The 27,976-nt window shown below is 43.5% G+C and overlaps 2 protein-coding genes across 5 annotated transcripts in view; one reads left to right on the forward strand and one right to left on the reverse strand.

Annotated features, from left to right (window-relative positions):
• Positions 1 to 19,776, reverse strand: part of FEZ1 (fasciculation and elongation protein zeta 1) — a 49,327-nt gene extending 29,551 nt beyond the window's left edge. For 2 of the 4 annotated variants that reach the window (XM_001145893.6, XM_009424436.5), the window contains exons 1-3: positions 19,590 to 19,772; positions 13,096 to 13,451; positions 5,157 to 5,256 (exon numbers count right to left, since the gene is read on the reverse strand). In XM_001145893.6, coding sequence (XP_001145893.1) covers positions 5,157 to 5,256; positions 13,096 to 13,406 — 411 coding nt within the window. In that variant the 5' untranslated portion in view covers positions 13,407 to 13,451; positions 19,590 to 19,772. Of the gene's footprint in view, positions 1 to 5,156; positions 5,257 to 13,095; positions 13,452 to 19,304; positions 19,328 to 19,589 lie in introns of those variants that run through there. The other 2 variants (XM_063783485.1, XM_009424437.5) reach the window with 2 other exon arrangements.
• On the forward strand, positions 18,728 to 20,380 carry LOC739973 (putative uncharacterized protein MGC39545). Its single transcript, XM_001147930.8, has 2 exons — positions 18,728 to 19,077; positions 19,977 to 20,380. Exons 1-2 carry the CDS (start codon positions 18,791 to 18,793, stop codon positions 20,278 to 20,280), a joined length of 591 nt encoding a protein of 196 aa, XP_001147930.1. The 5' UTR covers positions 18,728 to 18,790; the 3' UTR covers positions 20,281 to 20,380.
• Positions 20,381 to 27,976: the final 7,596 nt, after the last annotated feature.

A 27,976-nucleotide genomic window follows, 5' to 3' on the forward strand; every position in this document is an offset into this window, starting at 1 on the left:
ATCATAAAGGAGAAAAGCTATATAATCATCTCCACAGAGGCAGTGAACAGAAATAATAAATCTTCAGAAAAAATAATAAGAAAACATCACAATTTAAAGTCATGAGCTTCTATGTTGAAAGGATTCACTGAGGATAACATAATGAAGGAAAAAAAGAAAACTTCATTCTAAAGCACATTATTGTAAAATTTCAAATGAGAAAGGAAAAGAACATCCTAAAAGCTTCCAGAGAGAACCAAAAAAGTCATATAATAAAGGAGCAGGAATCTAAAGATGGAGAACAGAGTCAGCCAAAAAAGAAGGACTGGGAATCAGAAGAGATTTGGGGTTTCTCAACACGACCTAATGCTAGAAGAGAACAAAGCCCTCAGAATGCTAAATAATAATATTCTTATATATCCTAAAAACCATTTCCTCTGTACCCCTTTCTCAAAAAGATGCTGAATAGTTTGGTTTGTTGTTGGGTTTTTTTCACCAAAACAAGGAACTACATCTAGAAAGATTTTTAAAATATGGTAACCAGATGACAGGAGAGGAAGACAAAAGAATTCCCAGCATGAAGGGAAGGACGTTCTCCCGACAGCAGCTGTGCAGCTGATCTAGCGAATGACCAGACCAGTTTGTAGCAGAAAGATGAAAGGTACTAACTGGGATGTTTTCAAGAAAAAAACATGGAATTGACACAATATAGTATCTGATTTATTTAAGCATTGTGTTATTTATACTTTTTAATTTTCTGAAAATTATGATTTTTAATATTTTAAAGACCTTTCTGATGGGGATGGACTGTACCTTCAAGATTAGCCAATTCTGGCTGGGTGCAGTGCCTCACACCTGTAATCCCAGCACTTTGGGAGGCCAAGGCTGGCGGCTCACTTGAGATCAGGAGTTCAAGACTAGCCTGGCCAACATGCAAAACCCTGTTTCTACCAAAAATACAACAACAACAAAAAAAAATTAGCTGGGCATCATGGCGCATTCCTGTAATTCCAGCTACTTGGGAGGGTGGGGCAGGAGAATTGCTTGAACCTGGGAGGTGGATGTTGCAGTGAGCCGAGATTGTGCCACTGCACTCCAGCCTGGGTGAAAGAGTGTGACTCCATCACCAAAAAAAAAAAAAAAAATTAGCCAATTCTTAGAGATAGCAAAGGGCTCAGCAAGCCTTCTATATGCAAACTAACCAAAGCCAAGCCCTGCCCCCTCTACCTGACCTCTACATCCCAGGAGGCAGAGTCCTCTTCCTTAGTCATCCCAGGGTCAGGTACTAGGCACTAAGGACCATCCCTAGTGTTTACAGCTTGCAGAAATTACTCAAACTAGCCAGTCCTAAACTGTTTACCCCATCTTGCCATTCCTGAGGCACTGGCCTGGCTCTCCCCTGGCTCCTTCTGCCTCCAGCGGACACTGGAGCTTCCCCACGTGGCCCCACATGGCCCCACTATAAAAGTGGAGCTTTATGCAAAAAAAAAAAAAAAAAAAAAAAAGGCAGCTAAAAGAAATGCAAGCAGTTGCCTGTATGGAGTAGGGAAAGACAAGAAGGCAGAGGTCTACTGTTTTGGGTGGTTGTTTTGTCTTGCACTTACAGTGCATTACTTTCAAAGCATTAATTAACTTTTTAAACTATGAAGATGTGTTACTTTGATTTTAACAAAAAATGACACTCTTTGCAGTCACAATTCAATAGTTGGTACAATATTTAATTAAATTTCTTAGTGCAGTCACAAGGACAGCACAAACAGGTTTGGGAACAACTGATTCTTAAAAATGGACCACTTGGCCAGGTGTGGCGGCTCACACCTATAATCCCAGCACTTTGGGAGGCCAAGGCGGGTGGATCACCTGAGGTTGGGAGTTCAAGACCAGCCTGGGCAACATAGTGAAACCCCATCTCTACAAACATACAAAAATTAGCTGAGCATGATGGCGCATGCCTGTAATCCCAGCTACTCAGGAAACTGAGGCAGGAGAATTGCTTGAACCTGGGAGGCGGAGATTGCAGTGAGCCAAGATCGTGCCATTGCACTCCAGCCTGGGCAACAGAGAGAGACACCATCTCAAAAAAATTAAAAAAAATTTTTTTAATGGACCACTTAAGTGGAGGTATGAGTGCTCACTAGAGAGAAGCATCACAGCTGTGCACATTCAGCATGCCAAGCGCTTTTGGTCGTATGTTTTACAGAAGGAATACAGAGCACTGGTTAATCTGGTAAATCGTTTAAACTTAGGGCAGTTAATAGAGCTCCTACTGTAATTAATCCAGATAATAAAAGAGGATGAAATAAAACAGCCTTAATCCATCTACTTTTGCTACCCTGTCCTTTTCCCATGGGTTAGATAGAAGAAATACTACAAGGAACAGAGCTCAAGATCATCCTTCTCAGGGTCATTCAGTTTGCCCTGAAATATTAACCCTCTTGAGGGAAATCTGGAAATGAGGATAAATTAAAGCCCTTTTGAAGGGCAGGCTATCTTATATATCCTTTGGCTTAATTCACAAAATGAGTTGGAAAGGTGTCAAAAAAGATAACAAAGCAAAATCTGCCTTTTGTACCATGATGGACCTGATTTAATTTCAGTAACTAGATTTATTCCATTATTGCCTCCATCTTCTTTGCAGTTTGGGTAAGTACTAAGCATCATACCTGTAAGCATTACAAGAGAAAATGCACAGCCGAGAGTTCAAAACAGGACCTGAGACACAGCCTCCTATGTCTGTGCTGAGGAGGCTTGCAGGAAATCTTAGTCTCAAAGTCATCATCTCACTTGCTCCCGTCAATGAAGCCTTGAGGTTTTGAGTACCTTAGATTGCTAATTACTAGAAAAATGGAGAAGAATATATATGGCTACATTTTCAACTAATCAGTCAACTGCTGATCTCTTTGCTGTGCTATTTTGAGCAATAATCTACAAATATATTGCCGAGTAAGGGGAATCTGTTTCTTGCTCTTTTACTTGGACTCAATTCTGAAACACTTAGAAAGATTAGACCCATCCAACTCTATCACTTGCTGAGCCTGCAGGGCTGTGACAGCCCTTCCTGATGATAAATTGTCAAATTTCCTTCACAACTGAAACTAGAAAACCAAGTGAGGCAGAAATTTGCTTTTAACATAGAGCCATTAAACGATTTTATCTTTTGCTGTGCTCTGAATGTTTATGTCCCACCCCCCAAATTTATATGCTAAAATCCTAATGCCCAAAGTGATGGTATTAGACAGTGAGACCTTGTGGAGGTGATGATATCATGGAGGTGGGATGCCCACAAGTATCTTTCTAAAAGAGGCCCAAGGGAGCACTTTAGACCCTTCTGCCATGTGGGGACACAGTGAGAAGGTGCCGTCTGTGAACCAGAAAGCAGGTCCTCACCAGATATTGAATCTGCCAGTGCCTTGATCTTGGACTTCCCTGCCACCAGAGCTGTGAAAATCAACTTCTGTTGTTAATAAATTACTTAGTCTAACGTATCCTGTTACAGCAGCCCAAACTGACTAAGAAACCATTCCATATGTAGATTCAGATAGGAGGGGCAATTTGGATCTTCTGAAAGGTCACCCCCTTTATGGCCTTTGCAAATCAACTCAAAATAAATATCATCTTTATTTTTCAGAAGCCCCTAAGCTACTTTCTCCCTTGGAGTCAGTAACTCATGGAGTGTGACTCTGGTCCAGACACATAAACGTCCCCTTGGTTGAGTTTCATAAACGATTCTAGGCCAGCATGGTGGCTCACGCCTGTAATCCCAACACTTTGAGAGTCCGAGTTGGATGGATTGCTTGAGCTCAGGAGTTTGAAACCAGCCTTGGTAACATGGCAAAATCCCATCTCTACAAAAAATACAAAAATTAGCTGGGCATGGTGGCGTATGCCTGTAGTCCCAGCTACTCGGGGAGGGGGTGGTGGGTTAGGCTGGAGGATCACTTGAGCCCAGGAGGTCAAGGCTGTAGTGAGCCGAGACTGTGCCACTGCACTCCAGCCTAGGCAACAGAGTGAGACCCTGACTGAAAAAAAAAGAGAGACTTCTTCCCCACTGTGTGGCCACATTGCTAATATCTGGGCCCCACCTCTGGCCATTGTCAAGTGCAAGATCCGTCAGCACTTGTTCTCAGCACTGTTTTTGTGGGCCTGAACTATTCATTTAAGATGAGAAAATCTAATTTTTTTAAACCATCATTATTTGAACCCAAGAGAAGCCCATAACAGTTTCCTCCTCTTATTTCCGGCCTGAACTCTTCATTTAAGATGAGAAAACCTGATTTTTTTAAACCACCATTATTTGAACCCAAGAGAGGCCATGACAGTTTCCTCCTCTTATTTCAGGCCACTTTATTTTTCATGTTGTAGTACACAGGTTAGAAATATTGATAGTAATGGCAGGCTGGGTGTGGCGGCTCACGCCTGTAATCCCAGCACTTTGGAAGGCCAACGTGGGCGGATCACAAGGTCAGGAGATCAAGACCATCCTGGCTAACACAGTGAAACCGCATCTCTACTAAAAATACAAAAAATTAGCCAGGCATAGTGGCATGCACCTGTAGTCCCAGCTACTCAGGATGCTGAGGCAGGAGACTCTCTTGAACCCAGGAGGCGAAGGTTGCAGTGAGCCGAGATCATGCCACTGCACTCCAGCCTGGGCAACAGAGCGAGACTCCATCTCAAAAAAAGAAAAAAAAAAAAAAGGAAAGTAATGGCAGAAAAAAAATTACTTTTGCACCAACCTAATAGAAGTGATCTGTGTTTCTGCTTTTCTATAGATGACCATTCCTATCATTTCGGATATACTGGATGTCTTCCTTATCTTATTTTTCACCCTCCTCTACAACTCCTTCCCAACAATAACTTTTTTTTTTAATTGAACCTCCTAGGCTCAAGCAATCCTCCCACCTCAGTCTCCTGAGTAGCTGGGACCACAAGCATGTGCCACCATGCCTGGCTAATTTTTTGTATTTTTGGTAGAGATGGGGGTTTCACCACGTGGCCCAGGCTGGTCTTAAATTACTGAACTCAAGCAATCACCCACCTCGGTCTCCCAAAGCTGAGATTACAGGCATGAGCCTCCATCAACAATTTTGAGGAAGACTGTTGAGTTACTGAATGTTTTTCTAACTGGATTCCACATCTTCTCAAGCCCTGCTAAACCAGGGGCCCCGGAGAGGTACCTCAGTGTCAGAGCAGTTGCCATTCAGAGCCTCGATGTTTGGATCCCTCCAGTCTTCTGAGAGTGAAGGGATGTAATTGTCTGTCAGAGCATCCCAAACCCTGTAAACAAAGAGAAGCTCTCATTAACACACATCTGTGGCCTGGCCCCGCCTGGAGGAAGGAAGAGCTGGGCCGGGAGAGGAGAGAGGCTTCTGTGTGTGCCAGGCTGAGATCATCTGCCTTCCAGCATGCAGGGGCAAAGCAGCTTAAAAACTGAATCAGAGGCACATCCAGGGGAGAAAGTGCATGGAGCTTGGCCAGGGGCTTCGGTGTGAAATGTGTTTGCTTGAGGGAAGAGGAATTTCCTACCATTGAGATACAAATGGCAGCGTCGATAATCAAACCGCCTCTGGCTCTGAAAATAAATCTGCCCCTCATCCAAACAGCTCACATTTCTGAATCTAAGAGATGCCCATGTTTCTTTTCCTATGGGCAGAGAGAGAGAGAGAGAAAGAGAGAGAGAGAGAGAGAAAGGGAGAGAGAGAGAGAGGAACACAGAGACAGAGAGATCTGGGCAGTTTTTCTGGCTGAATCTCATTAAGATCAGAATCATTATCTAGTTTATAACCGTTTCAGTTTCAGAGGCCTACAATCTAAATGATCAGGAATTCCCTCCTTGACATCTAATGTAGGTAAGGGAATAATGCTTACTTACTTACTTACAGTGAGTGCTTACTTACTACCCAAAATGTTCTATCGAACCCACGGGTTGCAAGATCCTGCCCTCTAACAATGTAGAATCTAAATCCTGCATTGTGTCATTCCAACATCACGGACACTCTCAGGTAAATACTGTATATAAAAGAAACCAATAAATACACCTCTGTCTACACAATTTGTTTTTAGTGGGGAAAGATGGAGCTACATTTATTACATTTCTTTTTAAAATTCTGATATGTACATTATAAGAAAGGATTTCTACAATTCTTATTCCTTAACTTATTTCAGAAAGATTTCTTACAAAAAAAGAGGAGGGAGGTTGGGGAAAATTTCAAAGTCACAAACACACATCAGGAAGGTACATAAATTATTCAACACCAAGAGATTAATGTAAATCAGTAAACAAAGCCCTTAAGATAATGACCGCCATGGAAGCCAATGGCACCTGAATTAATATTAATGAGGCCGGGCGCGATGGCTCACGCCTGAAATCCAGCACTTTGGAAGGCCAAGATGGGCAGATCGCTTGACTTCAGGAGTTCAAGATGAGACTGGCCAACATGGTGAAACCCTGTCTCTACAAAAAATACAAAAATTAACCGGGCATGGTAGCATGGGCCTATAGTCCCAGCTACTTGAGAGGCTTGAAGTGGGAGGATAGCCTGATCCATGGGAAGAAACTTAGGAAGTCGAGGCTGCAGTGAGCCATGATTGTGTCACTGCTCTCCAGCCTGGGTGACAGAACAAGACACTGTCTCAAAAAAAAAAAAAAAAAAACTAAAATATTAGATAATGATAAATTAGGGCTCTATGCTGCACTCTCCTTCAGGTGCCTATGCATGTCAAACACAAATGATACCTGTGAGAACAAGATTTCCAAAATAAGCAAGTATGTATATATACACCAGGGCACAGACACTTGAAATCAGAAAGTAATGAGGGCACTATTAACTAAACAAAATGCCCATATATCACATCACATTCCTGATTTTGTTTGTATCAGGAATGCGACGTGATATATGGGTTTTAAAAGCAAAAAGACTTTCTTAGTGCACAATGCATATAATTGGTGATGGAACAAATAAAAGGAACCCAAGAAAACACAATGTAATGGCAGTGCTTGGGGCATCTGCTTATTCATTATTTTCCTACCATTACAAGAAAACACTTTGAAGAGAACTCATCAAGTACTCGTTAGCCACCTACTCAGCAGGATTTCAGAGCAGACTTCTTAAACCATGGGTGATACCCTAATCTCCATCAGGCACTATTAGAGCTGCATTAATCCAGGCTAATTCTAAATCCAAGTGCCATTAGCATTCTAGAGCCAAGAAGCAAATAGGATTTGCTTTCTCCAAGACAAAACTCCAAGGCACCACACCCGCTGGAAAGGTCACTGCAGGACTACTCTTTACATCACTGCATTACATTCTCTGCTGCAAGAATGAACATGCATACAGGCACTGACCTTCAGATTCGTCCCTGCAGGAAGTGCCCACAGAAATGAAATTCAGCAAAGCCCAAAATAGGCAGGAGCCTTTTGTATCTCTCCCAGGCTGGAGGGAAGCTGAGAACTTTAACGAACTACACACTTTCCAATGACCTTGAGACTATTTACATCCTTAAAGTGATAAGCAGGGACTCTCTCGGGATCATTTAGAGTGCCCGCTTTTCTCATCTGAGCCTTTGCTGATAAGCTTTGAATTTTATCTTCTGATTCTACATTTTTAGCGACAATTCCCTAAACTTTTATCTTCTCAGGATTTCAAGCCATCCTCATTCTCTCTCATATTTTGCCCAGGTTTCCTTTTTCCTTGCTGACATACTTTTTATCCTTTGAAGTTTATAAACAAGCTTTAAGATAAAGCAGCTTTCTTCTCTTTATAATCAGTTGCATACCCTTTCCATACTTATCCAGTGCCCATTTAACAATAACAATAGCAGTCAACACTTGCTGAGCACTTACTATGAGCCAGGTAGTACTCTAAACCGGATTCTAAACATGGATTAATTCATTCATTCTTCACAACAATTATACAAGGCAGATGCTAATGAGAAAAAATTGAAACATAGTGAATTTAATTCACTTGTCTCAGCTCACACTGCCAGTAATGGTAAAAGTGGGATTTGAACTTGGGCAGCACGGCTACAGAGCCCATATTCCTAACCACTTAACAATTCCAAGTCTTTATGAATTCTGTAATTGGCATCAGTATGGGCATCAGAATAACATACCAAGTTCCTAATCATAACCTAGGAGAGCAGTTTAGAAACTGGCTCTGCGTGAAAATTAGCTGGGCGTGGTGGCGCACACCTGTAATCTCAGCTACTTGGGAGGCTGAGGCAGGAGAATCACTTGAACCTGGGAGGCGGAGGTTGCAGTGAGCCGAGATGGCGCCATTGCACTCCATCCTGGGCAACAAGAGTGAAACTCTGTCTCAAAAAAAAAAAAAAGAAGAAAAGAAAAAAAAAAGAAACTGGCTCTGCATGAGAAACCCATACGTACGATGATCCTGAACACTGTGTTTTCATGGATCTACAGAAGGAGGAATGGCAAAGGTAGCAGGGGTGCATGGCCACTTTCTATGTAGATCTCCAGCCCAGGGAAAGGCACAAGGAAGGCACAGGCAGACGCTGGCAGCCAGCAGCCTCAGCAACAGAGGAGCCAATGCAGCCAGGGCAGGGGGAAACAGCTTTCTGTGAGGAAGAGAAAGGGAAGGGCTGTCTATCCCATCATATATCCCATCATAAGCAGGGTTCTTGGGAGTGTGCATCACCCCTTCTGTGAGTACCCGGAGGTGGACTGTAAAGTTTTACTTCCCTGAGAAGCATCCTGCTATTTACTCTTATCTTGGGGAAAGAAGACTTTGAAAGCTATCTCCTCTATCATTCATCAGAGAACTAAGATTAAACAGGTTGCCTCAGTTCCTATCATTATGCTGCCATGACACCTGAGATTCAATTTGCTCTCTCCATCCCTGTATAACAGAAAAGGCTTTTTCAGGTGCATATTTTATAGCTTGGGCTTAGGTGCCTGTAGAATTGACTTAAGTATCTTTCGCCACAGAGAGCAGGGGCTTTGGGAAAGGCTGCTGGCAGAGTATGAGCAAACCCAGTGGAGGAGGGTGGAGACTGGGGGGGTGCCAGGACACGTGTACAAAGAACTCCAGGGCCTGAAACTGGCAACATAGCCATCAGGGTTCTCTCAGTCCTGATGCACACGTAAACCCTTATATACCTATTTCTGACAATATGGCAGGCAGCTTAAAGGGCTTATTAGAATTCTAACTTGCTGACATTTCCCTCAAGCCTGGCTACTTCCCTTGTCTAGTGTTTTGCTGGTGTGCAGTCATGCCAATATCCACACCCAAATGTGTATTAATTTGAGTACACTTTTGCACTTTATGTTTAGAAAGTAGAAATTAGTGGCTGGGCGTGGTGGCTCACGCCTGTAATCCTAGCACTTTGGGAGGCTGAGGTGGGTGGATTGCCTGAGCTCAGGAGTTCGAGACCAGCTTGGACAACATGGTGAAACCCCATGTCTACTAAAAGACAAAAAAAAAAAAAAATTAGTCCGGCGTGGCAGCGTTCGCCTGTAATCCCAGCTACTCAGGAGGCTGAGGCAGGAGAATTGCTTGAAACAAGGAAGCGGAGCTTGCAGCGAGCCGAGATCATGCCACTGCACTCCAGCCTGGGCGACAGAGTGAGACTCTGTCTCAAAAAGAAAGAAAGTAGAAATTATTAGCAGCACATTAATGCGTTTGCTCAACTTTCTAGATGTCCTCAAATGTTTAAATAGAATCAATACTATATCCGCTTTCTATAACCTCTAAAAAGAGAATTAAATTTTCTAAAAATCACAATTATGTGTAGTTTTCCCTAGCTGACTATTTGGTATTTACTTGTCTTCAACATGTAGTATATCTGATGACAGGCAGTTTATTGTGTGCACTTTATTTTTAACATCACCTATAACAATTCTATCTGAAGAAACAGCCATTGCATGGTTAGCCCCTCTGTCTTCAGGGTACTCGTAAGAGGGCTGATAGGGATCCCCAGTGACGTAGGAGGTAAGCTGAGGGCCGTCCATTTCCATTTTGTAGTGACCCCTAAGAGGCTGTGACCTCCAGGCCCAATCTCTTATGGCAAAGGAAGAGGGTGGTCACATATACACAAAGAAGAGATTCTGGGATATTTCTTGAATTCAAAACCAAAAAATGTGTATTCAAATCTGACTCTCCTTTAATGCCTAGAACTTTCATGCCCTGACAGATCAGAGATAAGTTGACAAATCTTAGCCAACTCCCCTCTTGGCTAAATAGTTCCAAATGAAGACTAAAGAAAGCTTCTAAGGGAATCACTACATTTGCTCTATGATTTGTGCTGTCTTTAAGGAGGCAGTTTAACCAAGTATTTCCCTGCTTTTGTTTTAAGCTTCTATTATTTACCTCTAACCCATCCACAGCACTTTTCACTCATTTGTGGATGAAACAGCCCTCTAAATACTAAATCGGAACAAGTTTATAACAATAACATTAGAGCTATGTTCAGGAGAAGTGTAGTCAGGTGAGATATTAAGTCACCCTTTTCCTTTACTTAGCCATAATTTCACAGTTGAAATATCTGGATAGTGTCTATGAAACAAAGTGTGTAACAGAATTCTGATTTTTATTTTAAATTATAAAGAGGGGTTAGAACTGAATGCCTAGAAAGTGTTGTGTTAATTTTTCTCTTCCCAGCTTCCTCCCGCTACACTGTCCCCAAATTATACTTTATCTCGAAGGAATTATTCAATCTTTGGTCTCTTAACTGAGGCAGTCAATGAGGCAGTCAAGTCAGAAAAATCAGGCTGAGGAGGCCAATAATCCCATGTGATGGTAATTAACATTGAGTGGCCTCTTCTAATGTGCTAGAAGACAGTAAGAATCTGCTCATTGGGCCTTCATCCTTAATGAGGCAGAGGAGGGGTTTTGATAGGGGGGAAATGATTTGTTGGAAGCAAAAGGAATGGGACGCATCTTGAAATGTCATTTTCAGAGCACCTGGGCATCCTGGGTGAGGTAAGAAATTAGGTTCTTTACAAGTCCTTAGCCTCACTTCATCAAGATCGAGCTCTGGAGGTTTCATAGATGAGGACCTACACAGTCAACCAGGGTTAAGTGACTTGCCCAAGGTCACACAGCGAGTTAGAGAGAGTACCAAAATTAGAATTCATAGTCTTTGTGTTTCTAGTTCATTGGCTGGTGCACTAGAACGAAAAAATATTCGGCATAATAAACCCCCAGAGCCATTCTTTTTTGACTTATAAATGTTGAGCAGATAACAGGCTCAGAATCTAAAAAGAATCTGTTTGAAACTTAAAATTTAAACACATAGCCCACAGCTATAGTACTAGTCAGCAGAATGAAATGTTCTCTGTGATCATACCTTCTGGCCAGCATTAATTAAAAAGAAAAGAAGGAAATGGTGTGGGCTTATAAATATATTACATGTACATACAAGGCTACTAGCTATTATCACTCATCTAGTTTATTTGATATTCAATATTTCATTCAAAAATATTATTTGCTCATTGCACTGTATTAGACAGTGGGGCTGTAAGAGTGAATAAGACAGATATTTGGCCCCTCTATGTGTAAAAGTAGAGTCTTATAGTAGTCATCAAATAAGCAACCCTCTCCCAAATACGGTCAGGTTCCAATCCTCTAGGACGTGCCTCTTACCCCATTATTTGTGGGCCATTCTTCCCACTCAAATCCACAAAAAGGGAAACAAAAGCACAGGTGCTTCAGACTTCCCTGACCTTTGACATTTCTTGTGTGATAGCTAAGGAATAATGGATGCATATTGTATCTCTGCAGGGAACTCATGTAGACAGTAGTCCCCCCTTATCTGTGGTTTTGCTTTCCCAGGGCTCGGTTATCTGCTGTACAGTACAATGAAATATTTTGAAAGAGAGAGAGAAAGAGAGACCACATTCACATAATTTTTATTACAATATATTGTTATAATTGCTCTATTTTGCTGTGAGCTGTTGTTAGTCTCTTACTGTGCCTAACTTATAAACTGAACTTTATCATATGTACGTACATACAGGAAAAAACATTAGGGTTTGGTACTAGCAGCGGTTTCAGGCATTAACTGGGGGTCTTAAAACATATCCCCCACCATGGGCCAGGTGTGGTGACTCACGCCTGTAATCCCAGCACTTTGGGAGGCCAAGGCAGGCAGATCACCAGGTCAGGAGTTCGAGACCAGCCTGGCCAACATGGTGAAACTCCCATCTCTACTCAAAATACAAAAATTAGTCAGGCGTGGTGGCGCACACCTGTAGTCCCAGCTACTCAGGAGGCTGAGGCAGGAGAATCACTTGAACCTGGGAGGTGGAGGTTGCAGTGAGCCAAAATTGTGCCATTGCACTCCAGCCTGGGCGATAGAATGAAACTTCATCTCAAAAAAAACAAAAAAAAACAAAACAAAAAAACACATCCCCTGAGGATAGTGGGGAACCACTGAATTTTTACTAAATGCCTAAAACATCCTTCTTTAATTTGTGTCACATATCACCCCCTTCTCTTTCTAGTCCCTCCTGAAAGAGTACTTTTCTCAGATCCCTTTTCTTGACTACTATTAAGACCCTAGAAAGTAGCTAGCAAGTGATACAAGGAATCTGCATACTCAAAGGCCACATCACCTAGTTTCCACCTTTACTTTGTCCAGGGTAGCCCCCTGTGCTCTCAGTTCAGTTTAGATGCTTTCTTATGTGGACATATCCTAACATCTGTAGATAACTCTCCAGGCCTGAGGGGCTGTCAAAAATTCGGGATTTTCAAAATTCTGGTGTTTCTTGAAGCAAATTAGTCCAATAACATAGATTCATCCATCATGGTTAATTAATATTTTCTGGCCTTTATTTCTAATATCTCGCTGGATTTCCACTGATATAAAGAAAGCTTAAGATAGACAGACCCTGAAATTTACTGTGCTCCTGAAATTCCATTTTGTATCTAGGAAAACCTTCATTCCTCTAAGGTTTCAATTTAAGAAAGTTCTCCTCAGGGGACTGTAAAGGGACATATATAGAGCTATGACAGCAAGTACCAGGGCACTGCTCCGCTGGCAACACGAAAATGAAAGTAATAGGCCGTAAACCTATAGACAGAAACTAGCACTATGTCAAGGAGACAAGGACTACAGGGCTCTCGACTGAAGCAGGAGAGGGCAATTAAGACTTCTTACTCCTCGTCCTGAAGGGTCTCCTCCTCCTCTTGGATCTGTAACTGGTTCTTCACGGGAGCTAGGTTCTCGGTCTTGGCGTTGTAGTTCCGAAAGCAGACATTGAGCTTCTCATCAAATTCATTTACGAGGTCCTCCATGGACTTGAAGCTGATTATTTCAGAAGAAAAATTCTCAAGCTCGGAGAGGGAGGGGTCCTCGAGATGGTGGGGAGATGAACCATAGAAACACTGGGGCTTCTCCTCCGGGTCCTCCGAGCAGGAGGGTCGAAGGTCCTCAAACTCTTCATCCAGACTCACCAGTGGGGCCTCCATTCTTGCTCAGCAGGAGAACAACAGCGACTTTCAGGATGAGTTTATCTAAAAGAAATGAACAGCCTAATGTGAGTTTAGACCAGGCTAATCTAAATAATAGAGTTAACTTTAGAGACACACCTGCTTCCAATTCCCTACTCCAAAAAACAAGGCACTGGTTAAGTACGAAGCTCCTGGACAAGATCGTCTAGGTTTGCATTCTGTTCTGTCCTACCAGCTGTGACCTTGGGCAAGTGATTAACTGCTCTGTGCTTCTTATTCTTCTCAAGACAGATATAATACTGAACCCTCCTCAAAGGGCTGTTAGAAGACTAAAGGAGTAAACACAGGTGAGTGCTTAAAACAGTGCCTGGAAGATAGTAAGTGCCAATATTGTTGAATACTTTCTGTTGGTGTTTTAGTATTATTATTTTTATTACTATTACTATTACCACAGATCCACATCCTTAACTATGTGATCTGAAAGCTGAAAATTCTCCATGACTTGTTTGGCAGCAAAATGTGACATGATCTAAACTCATCTGGCAACTAAACATGACCCACATGAATATAAAGTTGTTCATGGCTTTAATTTATCCCATTTTGTGTGTTTTGCTGCAGAAATATTAACTTTTTAATTACAAAGATTGCTATCCCAGATCCCACTGGATGAAATGCGGAATGTACACTCTATTACTACTTTCCAAAATCTGAAATAATCTGAATTCCAAATGCCTGGCCCCAGGGGTTTTGGATAAGGGTTTGTATACCTAGATATTACTACCCTTATCAATAAATAGTAGAAACTAATAAAACATTGGCTGGATGTGGTGGCTCATGCTTGTAATCCCAGCACTTTGGGAGGTTGAGGTGGGAGGATCATTTGAGCTCACTCAGGAGTTCAAGACCAGCCTGGGCAACATAGTAAGGTCCCATCTCTATTTTTATTTTTTTTAAAAAACTAATAAAACATCAATAGAGACTTTCCAATAAATGCCTGAGTTGTTTTTGTTTCGTTTCGCTTTTGAGACATAGCTTCACTCTGTGGCCCAGGCTGGAGTGCAGTGGTGTGATCTCAGCTCACTGCAACCTACACCTCTGGGTTCCACCAATCCTCATGCCTTGGCCTCCCAAGTAGCTGCGTGTGCCACCACACCCAGCTAATTTTTGTATTATTAGTAGAGATGGGGTTTCACCATGTTGGCCAGGCTGGTCTCGAACTCCTGACCTCAGGTGATCTACCTGCCTCAGCCTCCCAAAGTTCTGGGATTACAGGCATGAGCCACTGTGCCCAGACAAGCACCCAAGGTTTTCCCACACATAGAGCATATGCCTAGGAGCAGAGGAATAGACTAAATGATCTATTATCCTGTATCCTGTAAGAAACAGACCCAACTACCCATGTGCTCCAAAGCCATACTCCATAACCATCTTGGGCACTGCACCCTGGAACGCTGCACACACAGAACTCCCTTCAGTTCCCACCAACTGTGGGACCTCTACCCCTCATTGGGCCGTCTTCATGCACTGCTTCCAACTGTGATTTATCCATCTGTGTGTACATCTGGGCCCCATTCAATTTTAACTTAAATTCCTCGAGGACACAGAAATCCTCTGGATATCTTCCCTGGCTCCAAATATACACTGCCTACCCTGTGGCTAGGCAGTCAATCAATATGTGCTCGTTGAAAAAATGATCTATCTCCCACATACAGTTTTCCATTTTCAGTTTCAGGCAGCACAAGCATTGCTGACTATCATACCCTTCTCTACACGCTCAACAGAAAGGCTACCAAGCTTTTCTCTTTGGTCTATAGAGTTATTGATATAGTTAGGTGCTCAAATTGGAGGCGCTTCCTGAGGGGAACCAGACAGCAAAATTCATGGATTTTGCCCTAGGAGTGCCCATTCTCCATCTCTACCTATAAAACTAAAACTCTAAATAAGCAAGGCAAAGGACATGCCAGGCAAGAACACTGCCAGTTTGTACCGGGATTTTGCTGGGATTAAGTTGATTACCATTGCTTTAAAACATATTTGGAGCATTTACAGTTTGCAAAGGCAACACGATAGGACCTTTGAATACAAAAATATATACAAGTAGTACCATATCTTGGAAAGAAGACAGGCTCGAGAGCCAACAGATCTGCCAATGGCTGGCTGAGTGACAAGCATCATTGGTCCTGATTTCCTCATTTGTTATAAGGAAGGTGTTGGTACAGAGTTAACATCTTTAGGAGTTATTTTTAATAAATCAATAATTTAAGTAATCATTTTGATTGAAGTAATATGTTTATTTAATCCAATATATCCAAAGTGTTACCATTTCAAAATGTAATCCACAAAAAAACTAATGAGGCAGTTTTTATTTTTTTTATACTAAGCCCTTTGAAATCCAGTGTATATTTTCCATTTACAGTACATCTCACTTTGGACTAGCCACATTTCAAGTGCTCAACAGTCAAATGTGGCCTGTGGCTACCACAAGGGACAACACAGCTCTAAAGCAAACACAAGTAATTGCCAGTCAGGGGTTCTTCATCTTCAGTACATAGACCCCTGCGGGCTCTTTGAAGGTAACTATATTTCAATGAAATTGGTTTCCTTTACAAGACTAAGTATTTTATTTTATGCATTTAAAAACATTATTTGGAGAAGGAGCCCACAGGCTTCTCCATACCACCAAAGGAGGTCATAGTGCAAAAAAGATGAAGAATCCCTGAGCAACAAAAAAGTGAGATTAGAAAAGATGGCAGAATGCAGTAGAGAGTAAAACAGTTTTCACAGCCCAGGGATTTGTGTTGATTAAGGCAGTACTCTGTGATGGCTAAGAGCATAGGCTTTGGGTTCCTGTCCTGGTCCTGTCACTCCTAGTTGGGAGACTTTGGGCAAGTTATCAACCTCACTGTGCCTCAATTTCATCATCTATAAAATGGAGTTTAAAACAGTGCTTCCCTTGAAGATTACTTTTTGGACTAAATGAGATCATCTTTGAAGTGTTAAGTACAATGTGCAGAATATAGAAAGCATCCAATAAATATCAATCATTCTAGAAAAATCAAAGCTGGGCACGGTGGCTCACACCTGTAATCCCAGCAACTGGAGAGGCTGAGGCAGGAGGATTGGTTGAGCCCATGAGTTTGAGGCTATAGTGAGCTATGATCACACTACTGTATGCCAGCCTGGGTGACAAAGTGAGACCCTATCTTTAAAAAAAAAAAAAGTTAAAAATAATTCTAGGAAAACCAGGATAGCTAACTTACATAGAAATGTGATGTGGGGGCTGGGCACAGTGGCTCATGCCTGTAATCCCAGCACTTTGGGAGGCTGAGGTGCGTGGATCACCTGAGGTCAGGAGTTCAAGACCAGCCTGGCCAACATGGCAAAACCCTGTCTCTACTAAAAATACAAAAAAAAAAAAAAATTAGCTGAGCATGGTGGCAGGTGCCTGTAATCCCAGCTACTTGGGAGGCTGAGGCAGGAGAATCGCTTGAGCCCAAGAGGCGGAGGTTGCAGTGAGCTGAGATCATGCCATTGCACTCCAGCCTGGGCAACAAGAGCGAAACTCCATCTCAAAAAAAAAAAAAAAATAGAAAGAAAGAAAGAAAGAAAGAAAGAAAGAAATGTGATGTGGGAGTGCTTCAAGTAAAAGAAAAATTATCCCTGCCATGATATTCTCTGTGCAATGCTTCAATATGCTTATCAAACAAGAGAACTATTGCTGAAAGAATTTTAGCATCTTTTTTACTAAGGCTTCTTTTTTCAATTTATTTGTTCAAACGTTCCTGGATTGTGGGTTCCATTTTACAGAGATATGAAAGCCAATCAGATAGTGTTGCAGGTATTTACACTGCCTTTAAATTTGTACTTTTCTCTGGGAATGACAGGGGAGAAGCAGATGGTGACACCAGTGGGGTTTCTTATTTGAAATGACACAGTCTATATGATTAACCAGCAACAAGAGGCCAATCCAACTAGAATCTAGGACTAAGACTGAGTTTTGAGTGTTGGCAACAGGAAGAGTGTGCTGAAAGCACCTATCCTCAGCCCAGGCAGAGTGTAGAGAAAATGGATTCATCTAGAAAATTATAAAAGACGAAATGAATATCACAGCTCTAGGGTTCAGACACATGCTCATTTGAAACAGTCCATAATATAGACTGATTGTTTTTTGTCAACTCATTATCCAAGAGCCAAGAAGTGCTGCATGAATGACCATCTGGAGATGAAGTTAAAGTGAAAGCCAGTGCTGGGAAACTAGTCACTCAACACCCAAACTGAATCCAGCATTTGTGGAAAGACCTCAGGCTGTGGCACAGATGAGAGTCAGGGGTTCTGACGGGCCCCACTATAGCCTCCAGGAGGGCTCTGTGGATTGGGGTTGGCAGCACTTCCTTAGATGGTGACCCTGCCTTCCTTCCTTTAGCCCACTTTCTTTCGCCCTCCTCTCTTCACGGAGTGCTTTCATCCTTCAACTAAAATGTCTGAAACAACCTTATTTTCCATCCTGGCAAGCTTGCACCATCCTCATTCATAGCTCATCTGGGAGCTTTCTTTTCCTTAAAGTAGGATTAATACAAGTGATAGCTTATTCCCTTTAGACTTCCAAGATCAAAAATAAATCCATACATACATGAAAATGGCAGAAAGAAGGAACCATGGGAGGGTCGCCTTTTCTTTTTCTCTTTACCACAGAACAGAGCGCAGGACTATAGTCTGATTGTCCTACAATCTATTCCATTTATTTTCACTCCCAATAGATGGTGTAATTTGGAAAAGAAAAGACACTCACGGGGCTTAACTGAGACCCAATAGGAAACGCATAAACGTCTCCCTGCAGCACAATGATGCACTCGCTGCATCTCGGGGCTGCGGTACAAATGCTCAGTCCCTGCTTTGCTGAGCTGACCCGAGTGGAGCGGAGCGGTGGAGATTTCACCACGCTAACCCCGCTGGGCCTCGGCACCTCCACACAAGCCCCATTCCATCTCCTTCTTCCCATCACTTGGTCCATAGATCAATTGATTCCGTGCCTCGTCCCCCATATCCGTCCCTAAAACCTACCCTGCACTGGTCCACCTTCAGATTTCCCACTGCTCCTCCGCAGAACCCACCCAGTGTGCATGTTTGTGCACATTTTGACAGAAAAAGTACTTCGTTGCATATGGATCAGCAACCCCTTCGCGGTTCTGCTTGCTCCCCTCCCCCTCCTCCCGCTGCTCCATTCACCTCCATCTCAGATCCCCCTCCTCCCCCCAGTCCGGTGGGGTAAAGAAAGCCTCCTCCAGGCAGCACAATGGCTGGCACTCTGAGGAAGCCGGACTCATCCCGTGCAGGCCGCATACACACTCCACTGCCCTTCCGGCCAAACAAGCCCGGACACGGGAGAGGGATGAGAGTCGGGGATGCCTAGCGGCGGGGAGGGAAGGGATAGGCAAAAGGGAAGAAGAGCGGGCTGTGATACCCGCTCGACGCCGTCAAACACTGCTCCCCGCGCTCCAGAGCCCGGGGCCCACCCGACGGCAGCGCGCCCCGCCACCGCGCAGCCGCCCCGGTCCCTTCTCCCGCCCGTCTGTAGTAAAACAATCGCTCTCCCGGCGTCTGCGGCCGCTGCCAGCGGTTCTGACACTGCAGGAATGCGCGGTCTGGGAAAGGCTCCGCACTCTGGGGAGGGGCACGAGCGGGGTCGGGGGTAAGTTTTTAGGGACAAAGATGATCTTGGGGCGTTTTCGGTGACTGGACCAGATAACGGTCCCGGGACGAGGTACCGACCCACTGCCCCAGCGCGATCGGGCGGCGTTCCCTTCTTCCCCCAGCCCCCATACCTCGCCGCCTGCCTTCACACGCGCGCACACACGCGGGCACACACACGCGGACACACACACACACACACACACACACACACACACACACACACACCAGGCCTGGCTGGAGGGCCGATGCTGAGATGATACTGGAAGTGCCCATCATCCCACATCTCCAGGGCCTGGCGCGGCGTCCCAGCTGCGCTCCCTGAAGGGCTGGGCAGGAAGGCGACGGCCTCCCGTTGTTCCTTTCTAATCCCAGAATGGGACCAGGTGAGGGGAGCTGCGGCGACCCCAGACCGTCCTGTCAGAGAATCCCGGGGCCTCCTTACCACCCCCACCAGACCCCACCCCCAGCAGTGAGTCGGGTCCTAACTAAAGTCGACCCCCGCGACGGCACCTGTGCGGGTCCTGGCGGAGGGAGGCGGATCCCGGGGCTCAGCCGGACACCCCCATCCACGGGCCGCGGGAGCGGCCGGAGCGCAGCGCAGCGCAGCGGAGAGCCAGCCAGCCAGCCAGCCAGCGAGCGCTCCCCCCGCAGCTCCGGCGGCGCCCGGCTCCGCTCCCGCCTCCACCCCACCCTCTCCCCGCGCTCGTGCCCGGGCTCCGGGGGCGCGCCCGCGCTCGGGCACCCACCCAACTGGCACGCGCGGGAGCTGGACGTCATCCCCTCGTTAACATTCATAGCCTTCCTCCGAGCACGTGGGCTTGCCTTTATTAATATTTATGCATTTCTGTTTCTCTCCTCTTTAACATTGGCCTTTCTGCTTCCCTCATGAATATTCAGAAACTCCAAGATGAAAGCGTGCAATAACTACCAATATGGATACCTCGCAGGGCCTGACACTAGTTTCTGGATAAAATGCAGGCGATGGCTGCTGGCGGATGCCGGCAGACACACTCAAAGACCCTTTTGGACTTTCCGAGTTTCCCATTCTCCTCTACTGGAGGCTGAGGCGGGCAGGCCCAGCGACGTCTCCCAGCTCCAACTGGGTTCGGACCTCAAGCCAAAAATGAGGAGGCCGGCAGGAGAGCTTTTCTCGCCCAAAGATGCTGGGTGGGAGCCGGATCCAGCTGAAAAATCTGAGTGAGAAGGTTTCAGGCCCAGGAGGACTTGAGATAATACAGGAAAATTCAAGAGGCTGAAATGAGAAGGGTCCCTGGAGTCTTGTGAAAAATTATTAATTTATCTTGTCTTCTGTGCATAGGCCTGTGCTTATAGAAGTTGTCAATAAAAAATCTAATAATTCATGAATACACACAACTAAGAGCACAAGAACTGTAATTATCGAAGGAAGGCACTGGAAAAAGCATGTCGGCTTGGAGAGCCCCAAGTACTTTTGTCTGATGGCAAAGTACCTCTGGGCTGAACTGAGGACTTCAACTGGAAGGGGCAGGGAGCTTCTCTTTTGCTCGTTTATGCATTCATTCCACAGACATTTCAACCATGAGAAGGTTGGAGACAGGAATAATGTCCCGATGAGATGAGAAGAAGCGTTGGCCTATTTGCCTTTGTGGGAGCAATAGACAGAGGATGCCTTCCTGTAAGAAATCACAAGGCCAGGCACGGTGGCTCACACCTATAATCCCAACATGTTGGAAAGCTGAGGCAGGAGGATCACTTGAGGCCAGGAGTTCAAGACCAGCCTAGGCAACATAGTGAGACCCCATCTCTATAAAAAAAAAAAATTAGCCAGGCATGGTGGCCCATCCTGGTAGCCCATCCTGGTAGCCGCAGCTACACTGGAGGATGAGGTGGGAGGATCGCTTGAGCCCAAGAGGTTGAAGCTGCACTCCAGCCTGGGCGACAGCAAGACCTTGTCTCAAAAGTAAATAAATAAATAAATAAATAAATAAATCACAAAGAGCAGCTGGTTAAAAGATCCCTAGATCTCCTTTCTTGGGATCATGCCCAGTTTTCTGACCTTGGGTTAGTTAACTTCCCTGTGGCTCATTTCCTCATCTGTAAAATGAAGAAAATAATAGTGCCCGCCGGGCGCGGTGGCTCACGCCTGTAATCCCAGCACTTTGGGAGGCCGAGGCGGGCGGATCACGAGGTCAGGAGATCGAGACCATCCTGGCTAACACGGTGAAACCCCATCTCCACCAAAAATACAAAAAATTAGCTGTGCGTGGTGGCGGGCGCCTGTAGTCCCAATTACTCGGGAGGCTGAGAATGGCGTGCACCCAGGAGGCGGAGCTTGGAGTGAGCCGAGATTGCGCCACTGCACTCCAGCCTGGGTGACAGAGCGAGACTCCGTCTCAAAAAAAAAAAAGAAAGAAAATAATAGTGCCCCACTCTATTGTGGCCTGTTGTGGGATTAAAGGAGTGAATATGAGTAAAGTACTTCCAGGTTTATTAGAAGGCACTATACGTATGTATGTGTGTATATATATACACACACACACATATATATGTCATATATATGTCTCATATAGATGTCCCACATATATGTCTCATATAGATGTCCCACATATATGTCTCATATAGATGTCCCACATATATGTCTCATATAGATGTCCCACATATATGTCTCATATAGATGTCCCACATATATGTCTCATATAGATGTCCCACATATATGTCTCATATAGATGTCCCACATATATGTCTCATATAGATGTCCTATATGTGTGTGTGTATATATATATGTGTGTGTGTATATATATATGTGTGTGTGTGTATATATATATGTGTATATATTTGTATATATATGTGTATATATATGTGTATATATATGTGTATATATATGTATATATATATGTCTTGGCTAATTTGAGACCATCTTTTGTCTAGATCTTCAGAGCATGGGACAAACAGATTTGAGAGAAGCTTGTGAAGTACTGAAAGTGATAAAGAACTTGGTCTTGAGCTGGTGACCTTGTTAGTTATCCTCTCTGTACCTCAGTTTTCTCATCTGTAAAATGGAGATGCCAATATCTGCTGTTGGATGCCAATATCTACTACAAGGTTGTTGTTATGCATATTAAGTAATATAATGCATGCAAAATGCTTAGCACAGTGCCTGGCATATAATAAGCAACCAATTAGTGGATTCTGTGGTTATTTTTGTGAGGCTATGAAGAAACTGAAAGCTGAGGACAAGTAGCCTAGGCTAGGTACCTAGGATGAGAAATCCCTGAACATGAGCCCAGTTATTCTTCCAGCAAACACTTATTTTATTGTAGTAAGATATATATAACATAAAAATTACTATTTTAACCATTTTTAAGTGTACAATTCACTGGTATTAAACACATTCACATTGCTGTGTAACCACCACCACTATTCATCTACAGAAATTTTGTTATCCAAACAGAAACTCTGTATCCATTAAACACTAACTCCCCAGTACTCCCTTCCCCAGCCCCTGGTAACCACTATTCTAATTTTGTCTCTAAGAATTTGACTATTCTAAGTACCTCATGTAAGTGTAATTATACAATATTTGTTTTTTGTATCTGACTTATTTCACTTAGCACAATGTTTTCAAGGTTAATCTATGTTGCAACAATGTCAGAATTTCTTTTCTTTTTAAGGTAAATAATATTCCATGGTATGTATATACTACATTTTTTTTATCTATTCATCTGCCCATGGACATTTGGATTGTTTCCACCTTTTGGCTATTGTGAATAATGCTACTAATCTGTCATGGGATTAGAGTGAGAAAGAAAGAATAAAAAAATAATGCTGCTGTCAACATCGGTGTACAAATTCCAGCAAGCATTGGTTGCATTCCATGACCTAGGCTAGAAGCTGGGGAGCTAAAAATGAAGGCATGCTTTCAAGAGGTTCCATGTTTAGTATGTTGATTTCCAAACTCTGCTGCTTAGAACCTGCAGTGGATTGAATGGTATTTTCCTAAAATTTGTGTCTACTCAGAACCTCAGAATGTGACTTTTACAGATGTAATCAGTTATGATGAGGTCATACTAGATTCAGGTAGGCCCTAAATCCAATGACTGGTGTCCTTATAAGAAGAGGAGAGGAGGCTGGGCATGGTGGCTCACACCTGTAATCCTAGCACTTTGGGAGGTGAGTAGATCAACTGTGGTCAGGAGTTCGAGACCAGCCTGGACAACATGGCGAAACCCCATCTCTACTAAAAATTAAAAAAAAAAAAAAATTAGCAGGGTGTGGTGTCACATACCTATAATCCCAGCTACCTGAGAGGCTGAGGAAGGAGAATCGCTTGAACCGGGGAGGCGCAGGTTGCAGTGAGCTGAGATCATGCCACTGTACTCCAGCCCAGGTGACAAAGCAAGACTATGTCAAAAACAAAAACAAAAAATACAAGAGGAGAGCATGCACAGGAAAGGAGGCAGAGATTGGAGTAATTCAGGTACAAGCCAAATGACATCAAGGATTGCCAGGAACCACCCAAAGCTAGAATGAGGCAAGAAAAGATTCTTCCCCAGGACCTTCAGTAGGTAGCATGGCCCTGCTGACAGCTTGATTTTGGACTTCCAGCCTCTAGAACCATGAAACCATAAATTTCTATTTAAAGATCATTTGTTGTGGCAGGCCTAGGAAACTAATACAAATTTTGGTAGTAGAAAGTGGGATGCTGCTGTAACAAATACTTAAAAATGTGGAAGTGCCTTTGGAACATTGTAATGCAAAGAGGCTGGAAGAAGTTTGAGACACATGACAGAAAAAGCCTATATTGCCCCAAAGAGACTGTTGGTATAATTATGAATATTAAGGGCAATTCTAGTGAGGCTTCAGAAATGAGGAGACTATAGAGAAAGTTTCTACGGTCATAGAGAATACATATATTATTATAACAAAATAGGAATATGAATGTTAAAGGTGATTCTGGTAAGGTCTAAGATGGAAATGAGGAACTGTTGTTAGAAACTTAACAAAAGACAAACTGTGTTATAGAGTGGCAGAGAACTTGGCTGAATTTTGTCCTGCTCTTGGAAGGCAAGTAGAACTTGTAAGCGATGAACTTGTATATTTAGCCGAGATTTCCAGGCAAAGTGTAGGAGATTTGGCCAGGTTTCTCCTTGCTGCTTAGAGTAAAATGCAAGGAGGAATGATGGTGTGGATCCCTTTCACTCCTAAGTAGCAAGTTACACAGGAGACCAACATGGTTTCTGAGAATTTTATACCAACAGAAACACTGTCAGCCTGGAATGAAAAGGACGGAGATGAAATGAAGGACAAGTCTTAGACCTCTGAAATTCCACAGGCAGAAAATAGGCTGATGTACGTTCTTGGCAGCAAACACGGGTTATCCTTCAAGAAAAAGAAAGAATGACTCTTAGGATGGGGCCCACTGCCCTGGATCCAGAGGATGGAGCATCGAACCATAAGGGATTTTTCTCAGGCCTTGAAACCTAATGGAACTTCCCCTGCTGTTCTACAAGCTTGCTTTGGACTAATGACCCCCTGTTTTCCTTCCATTTTCTCTCTTTCAAAAATGTTTTTTTAATTTTTTTTGCGGAAATGGGGTCTCACTATGTTGCCCAGGCTGGTCTCAAACTCTTGGCCTCAAGGGATCCTCCCACGTCAGCCTCCCAAAGGACTAAGATTATAGGCAAGAGCCACTGTGCCCAGCCCTCATTTTCTCCCTTCTGCAAGGGGAATGTCCATCCAATGTCTGCTCTACCACTCTATTTTGGAAACAAATCATTTGATTTCTAATTTCATAGGTCCACAATGGGAGAGGAATTTTGCCCCAGAATGTATCACACCTAGAGTTTCACCCATACCTGATTTAAATGATGAGATTTGGAACTTTTAGATTTTATATTTGTAATAGATGAGATTTAGATTTAGAGCTAATGCTGGAATGGGTTAAACCTTAGGAATGTTGGGATGTGACCAGGTACTGTGGCTCACGCCTGTAATCCCAGCACTGTGGAAGGCTGAGATGGGCAGATCACTTGAGGTCAGGAGTTCGAGACCAGCCTGGCCAACATGGTGAAACCCTGTCCCTACCAAAAATATAAAAAACTAACCTGGTGTGGTGGTGTGTGCCTGTAATCCCGGCTATTCGGGAGGCTGAGGCAGGAGAATTGCTTGAACCTGGGAGGCAGAGGTTGCAGTGAGCTGAAATTGAGCCGCTGTACTCCAGCCTAGACAACAGAGCGAGAGTCCCGTCTAAAAAAAAACAAAAAACAAAACAAACAAACAAACAAAAACCCAGAATGTTGGGATGGGATTAATGTATTTTGCATGAGGAGTAGACATGAACTTTGGGGGAGCCACAGGGTAGATTGTAGTGGCATGGATAATGTTCCCCCAAAACACATGTCCACCCCAAACTTCAGTATATGACTTTATTTGGAAATAGGGCCTTTGCAGATGTAATTAGTTAAAATGAGACCATACTAGATTAGGGTGGTCTTGAAATCTAATTATTTGGCGTCATTGTTAAGGCAGTCCTAAAAAACTAGTACGGAACCCTAGAAAGAGTTTAGGATGTAACTCAATATTCAACATACTTTAATACCTCCTGTGTACAAAGCACTGTGCCAAAATTAACGATGCAGCAATGAAGAAAATAACTCATGCACTGGCACATGACTTAGCATATAGTATGTGCTCAATAAGTGCTGACTGTGTGTTATTAGGGGTTTCAGGGATCCTCCTTAGAGTTGATAGAACTATTCCCACCTCCCTATCCCTTCAATCAGACTTAGTCCAATTTTATTTTTATACATACTAAAAGTTTCTAGAGCTTTACAAAGTTTCAGCTGGGAGCAGTGGCTCATGCCTGTAATCCCCGAACCTTGGGAGGTCGAGGAGGGAGGATCACTCAAGCCCAGGAGTTTGAGACCAGCCTGAGCACCATGTTGGAATCTCATCTCTACTAAAAATTAAAAAGTAAAAATTAGCCAGGCATGGTGGTGCACTCCTGTAGTCCCAACTACTTTGGAGGCTAAGGTGGGAGGATCGCTTAAGCCCTCAGAGGCGGAGGTTGCAATGAGCTGAGATGACTCCAGCCTGAGACACAGAGCCAGACCCTGTCTCAAAAATAAATATCTAGCTGGGTGCGGTGGCTCACCCCTGTAATCCCAGCACTTTGGGAGGTCGAGGCTGGTGGATCTTCTGAGCTCAGGAATTCGAGACTAGCCAGGGCAACATAGTAAAACCTCGTCTCTACCAAAAATAAAAATAAAAAGTTAGCCGGGCACGGTGTTGCACACCTGTGGTACCAGCTACTCGGGAGGCCGAGACAGGAGGATCGTTTGAGCCTGAGAAGCGGACACTGAAGTGAGCTGAGATTGCACCACTGCACTCCAACTTGGGTGACAGAGTGAAACTCCATCTCAAAAATAAATAAATAAATAAATAAATAATATACACTAAGGGAAAGTGTACACATAAAAAAAAGGAAAAAAAAATCCACATCCACAGAGAAGCTGATTATTTGATAGAATGACTTAGGCATTGAAATAAAAGATAGTGGACATTGAGTAAATGTTTGTCAAATGAATGAACCAAAACATCCAAAAGGAGATTTGGGCTCTGGGGTCTGAATAACTAAGTTTAAACCTTGATTCCAGCCGGGCGCAGTGGCTCACGACTGTAATCCCAGCACTTTGGGAGGCTGAGGCGGGCGGATCACGAGGTTAGGAGATCGAGACCATCCTGGCTAACACGGTGAAACCCCGTCTCTACTAAAAATACAAAAAATTAGCCAGGCGTGGTGGTGGGCACCTGTAGTCCCAGCTACTCGAGAGGCTGAGGCAGGAGAATGGCATGAACCCGGGAGGTGGAGCTTGCGGTGAGCAGAAATCGTGCCACTGCACTCCAGCCTGGGCGACAGAGCAAGACTGCGTCTCAAAAAAACAAAAACAAAAACAAATAAACCTTGATTCCAGAGTCATTAGCTATGTTTCTTAGTTAACTTCTCTAATATTTTCTTTTGCTGGGGTTTTTGTGAGTGTTGAACCCCTTAGATACAAGCTGAGTGCCTTGAATCTAGTTAGTGCCTAATAATGAAACAAGCTACTATTTGCTAAGTAAGGAAAACTGAGGACTGGCGCCATGTAATCCCGGCACTTTGGGAGGCTGAGGCAGGAGGATTGCTTGAAGCCAGGAGTTGGAAACCAGACAGGGCAACAAAATAAGACCCCGTCTCTACCAAAAAAAAAGAAAAGGAAAGAAAGAGAGAAAGAAGCCTGGACAAAAAAAAATGAGATCTTGTCTAAAACACACACACACACACACACACACGAAAGAAAAACTAAGGCTGAGTCATAGCTACAAACTGCTGCTTTTTGGGGATACAGAGTAAATCATTCTGGGAATCCCATCAACACCACTCTAGGGGCTGATTTCAAGGCATTTTGATTTACTTCATAATAGAATCAAAGAACTTTAGAACATATGGAGTATTTAAAGCTCATCTAGCCTGATCACCAACCTGATGCAGAAACCAATATCCCTCCCAGACTGGGAGAATAGAAACACACCTACAGTAATGAGAAAATTTACCTCATAGGGTCACCTAGTCCCTTTTTAAAAAATGGCTTTCAAGTCTGGAAATGGCTTTTTAAGATTAGAAATTCAGTGATAGTGTGCTATGTATTGTGGTTATTCTATTTGATCTTCCTTAGAAAGATCCTTCTTGATGAAGCCAGTTTTCCATGAGACTCTGGAAATGAGCTGCTGAGGCTTTATTGAAAAACTGTGTCAATCACAGTGCAGCAAATAAAGATGAGCTCATACCTACCAACATTTTAAGACTACTCTGTTTTTCTGTCACTGGTAGTTCTCAAACTCCAACACTTAATTCAAGCCTGTATTCATTTCCATCCTTAATA

The sequence above is a fragment of the Pan troglodytes genome, chromosome 9 (assembly GCF_028858775.2).
Source record: "Pan troglodytes isolate AG18354 chromosome 9, NHGRI_mPanTro3-v2.0_pri, whole genome shotgun sequence".
In the NCBI taxonomy this organism is placed as follows: Eukaryota; Metazoa; Chordata; class Mammalia; order Primates; family Hominidae; genus Pan; species Pan troglodytes.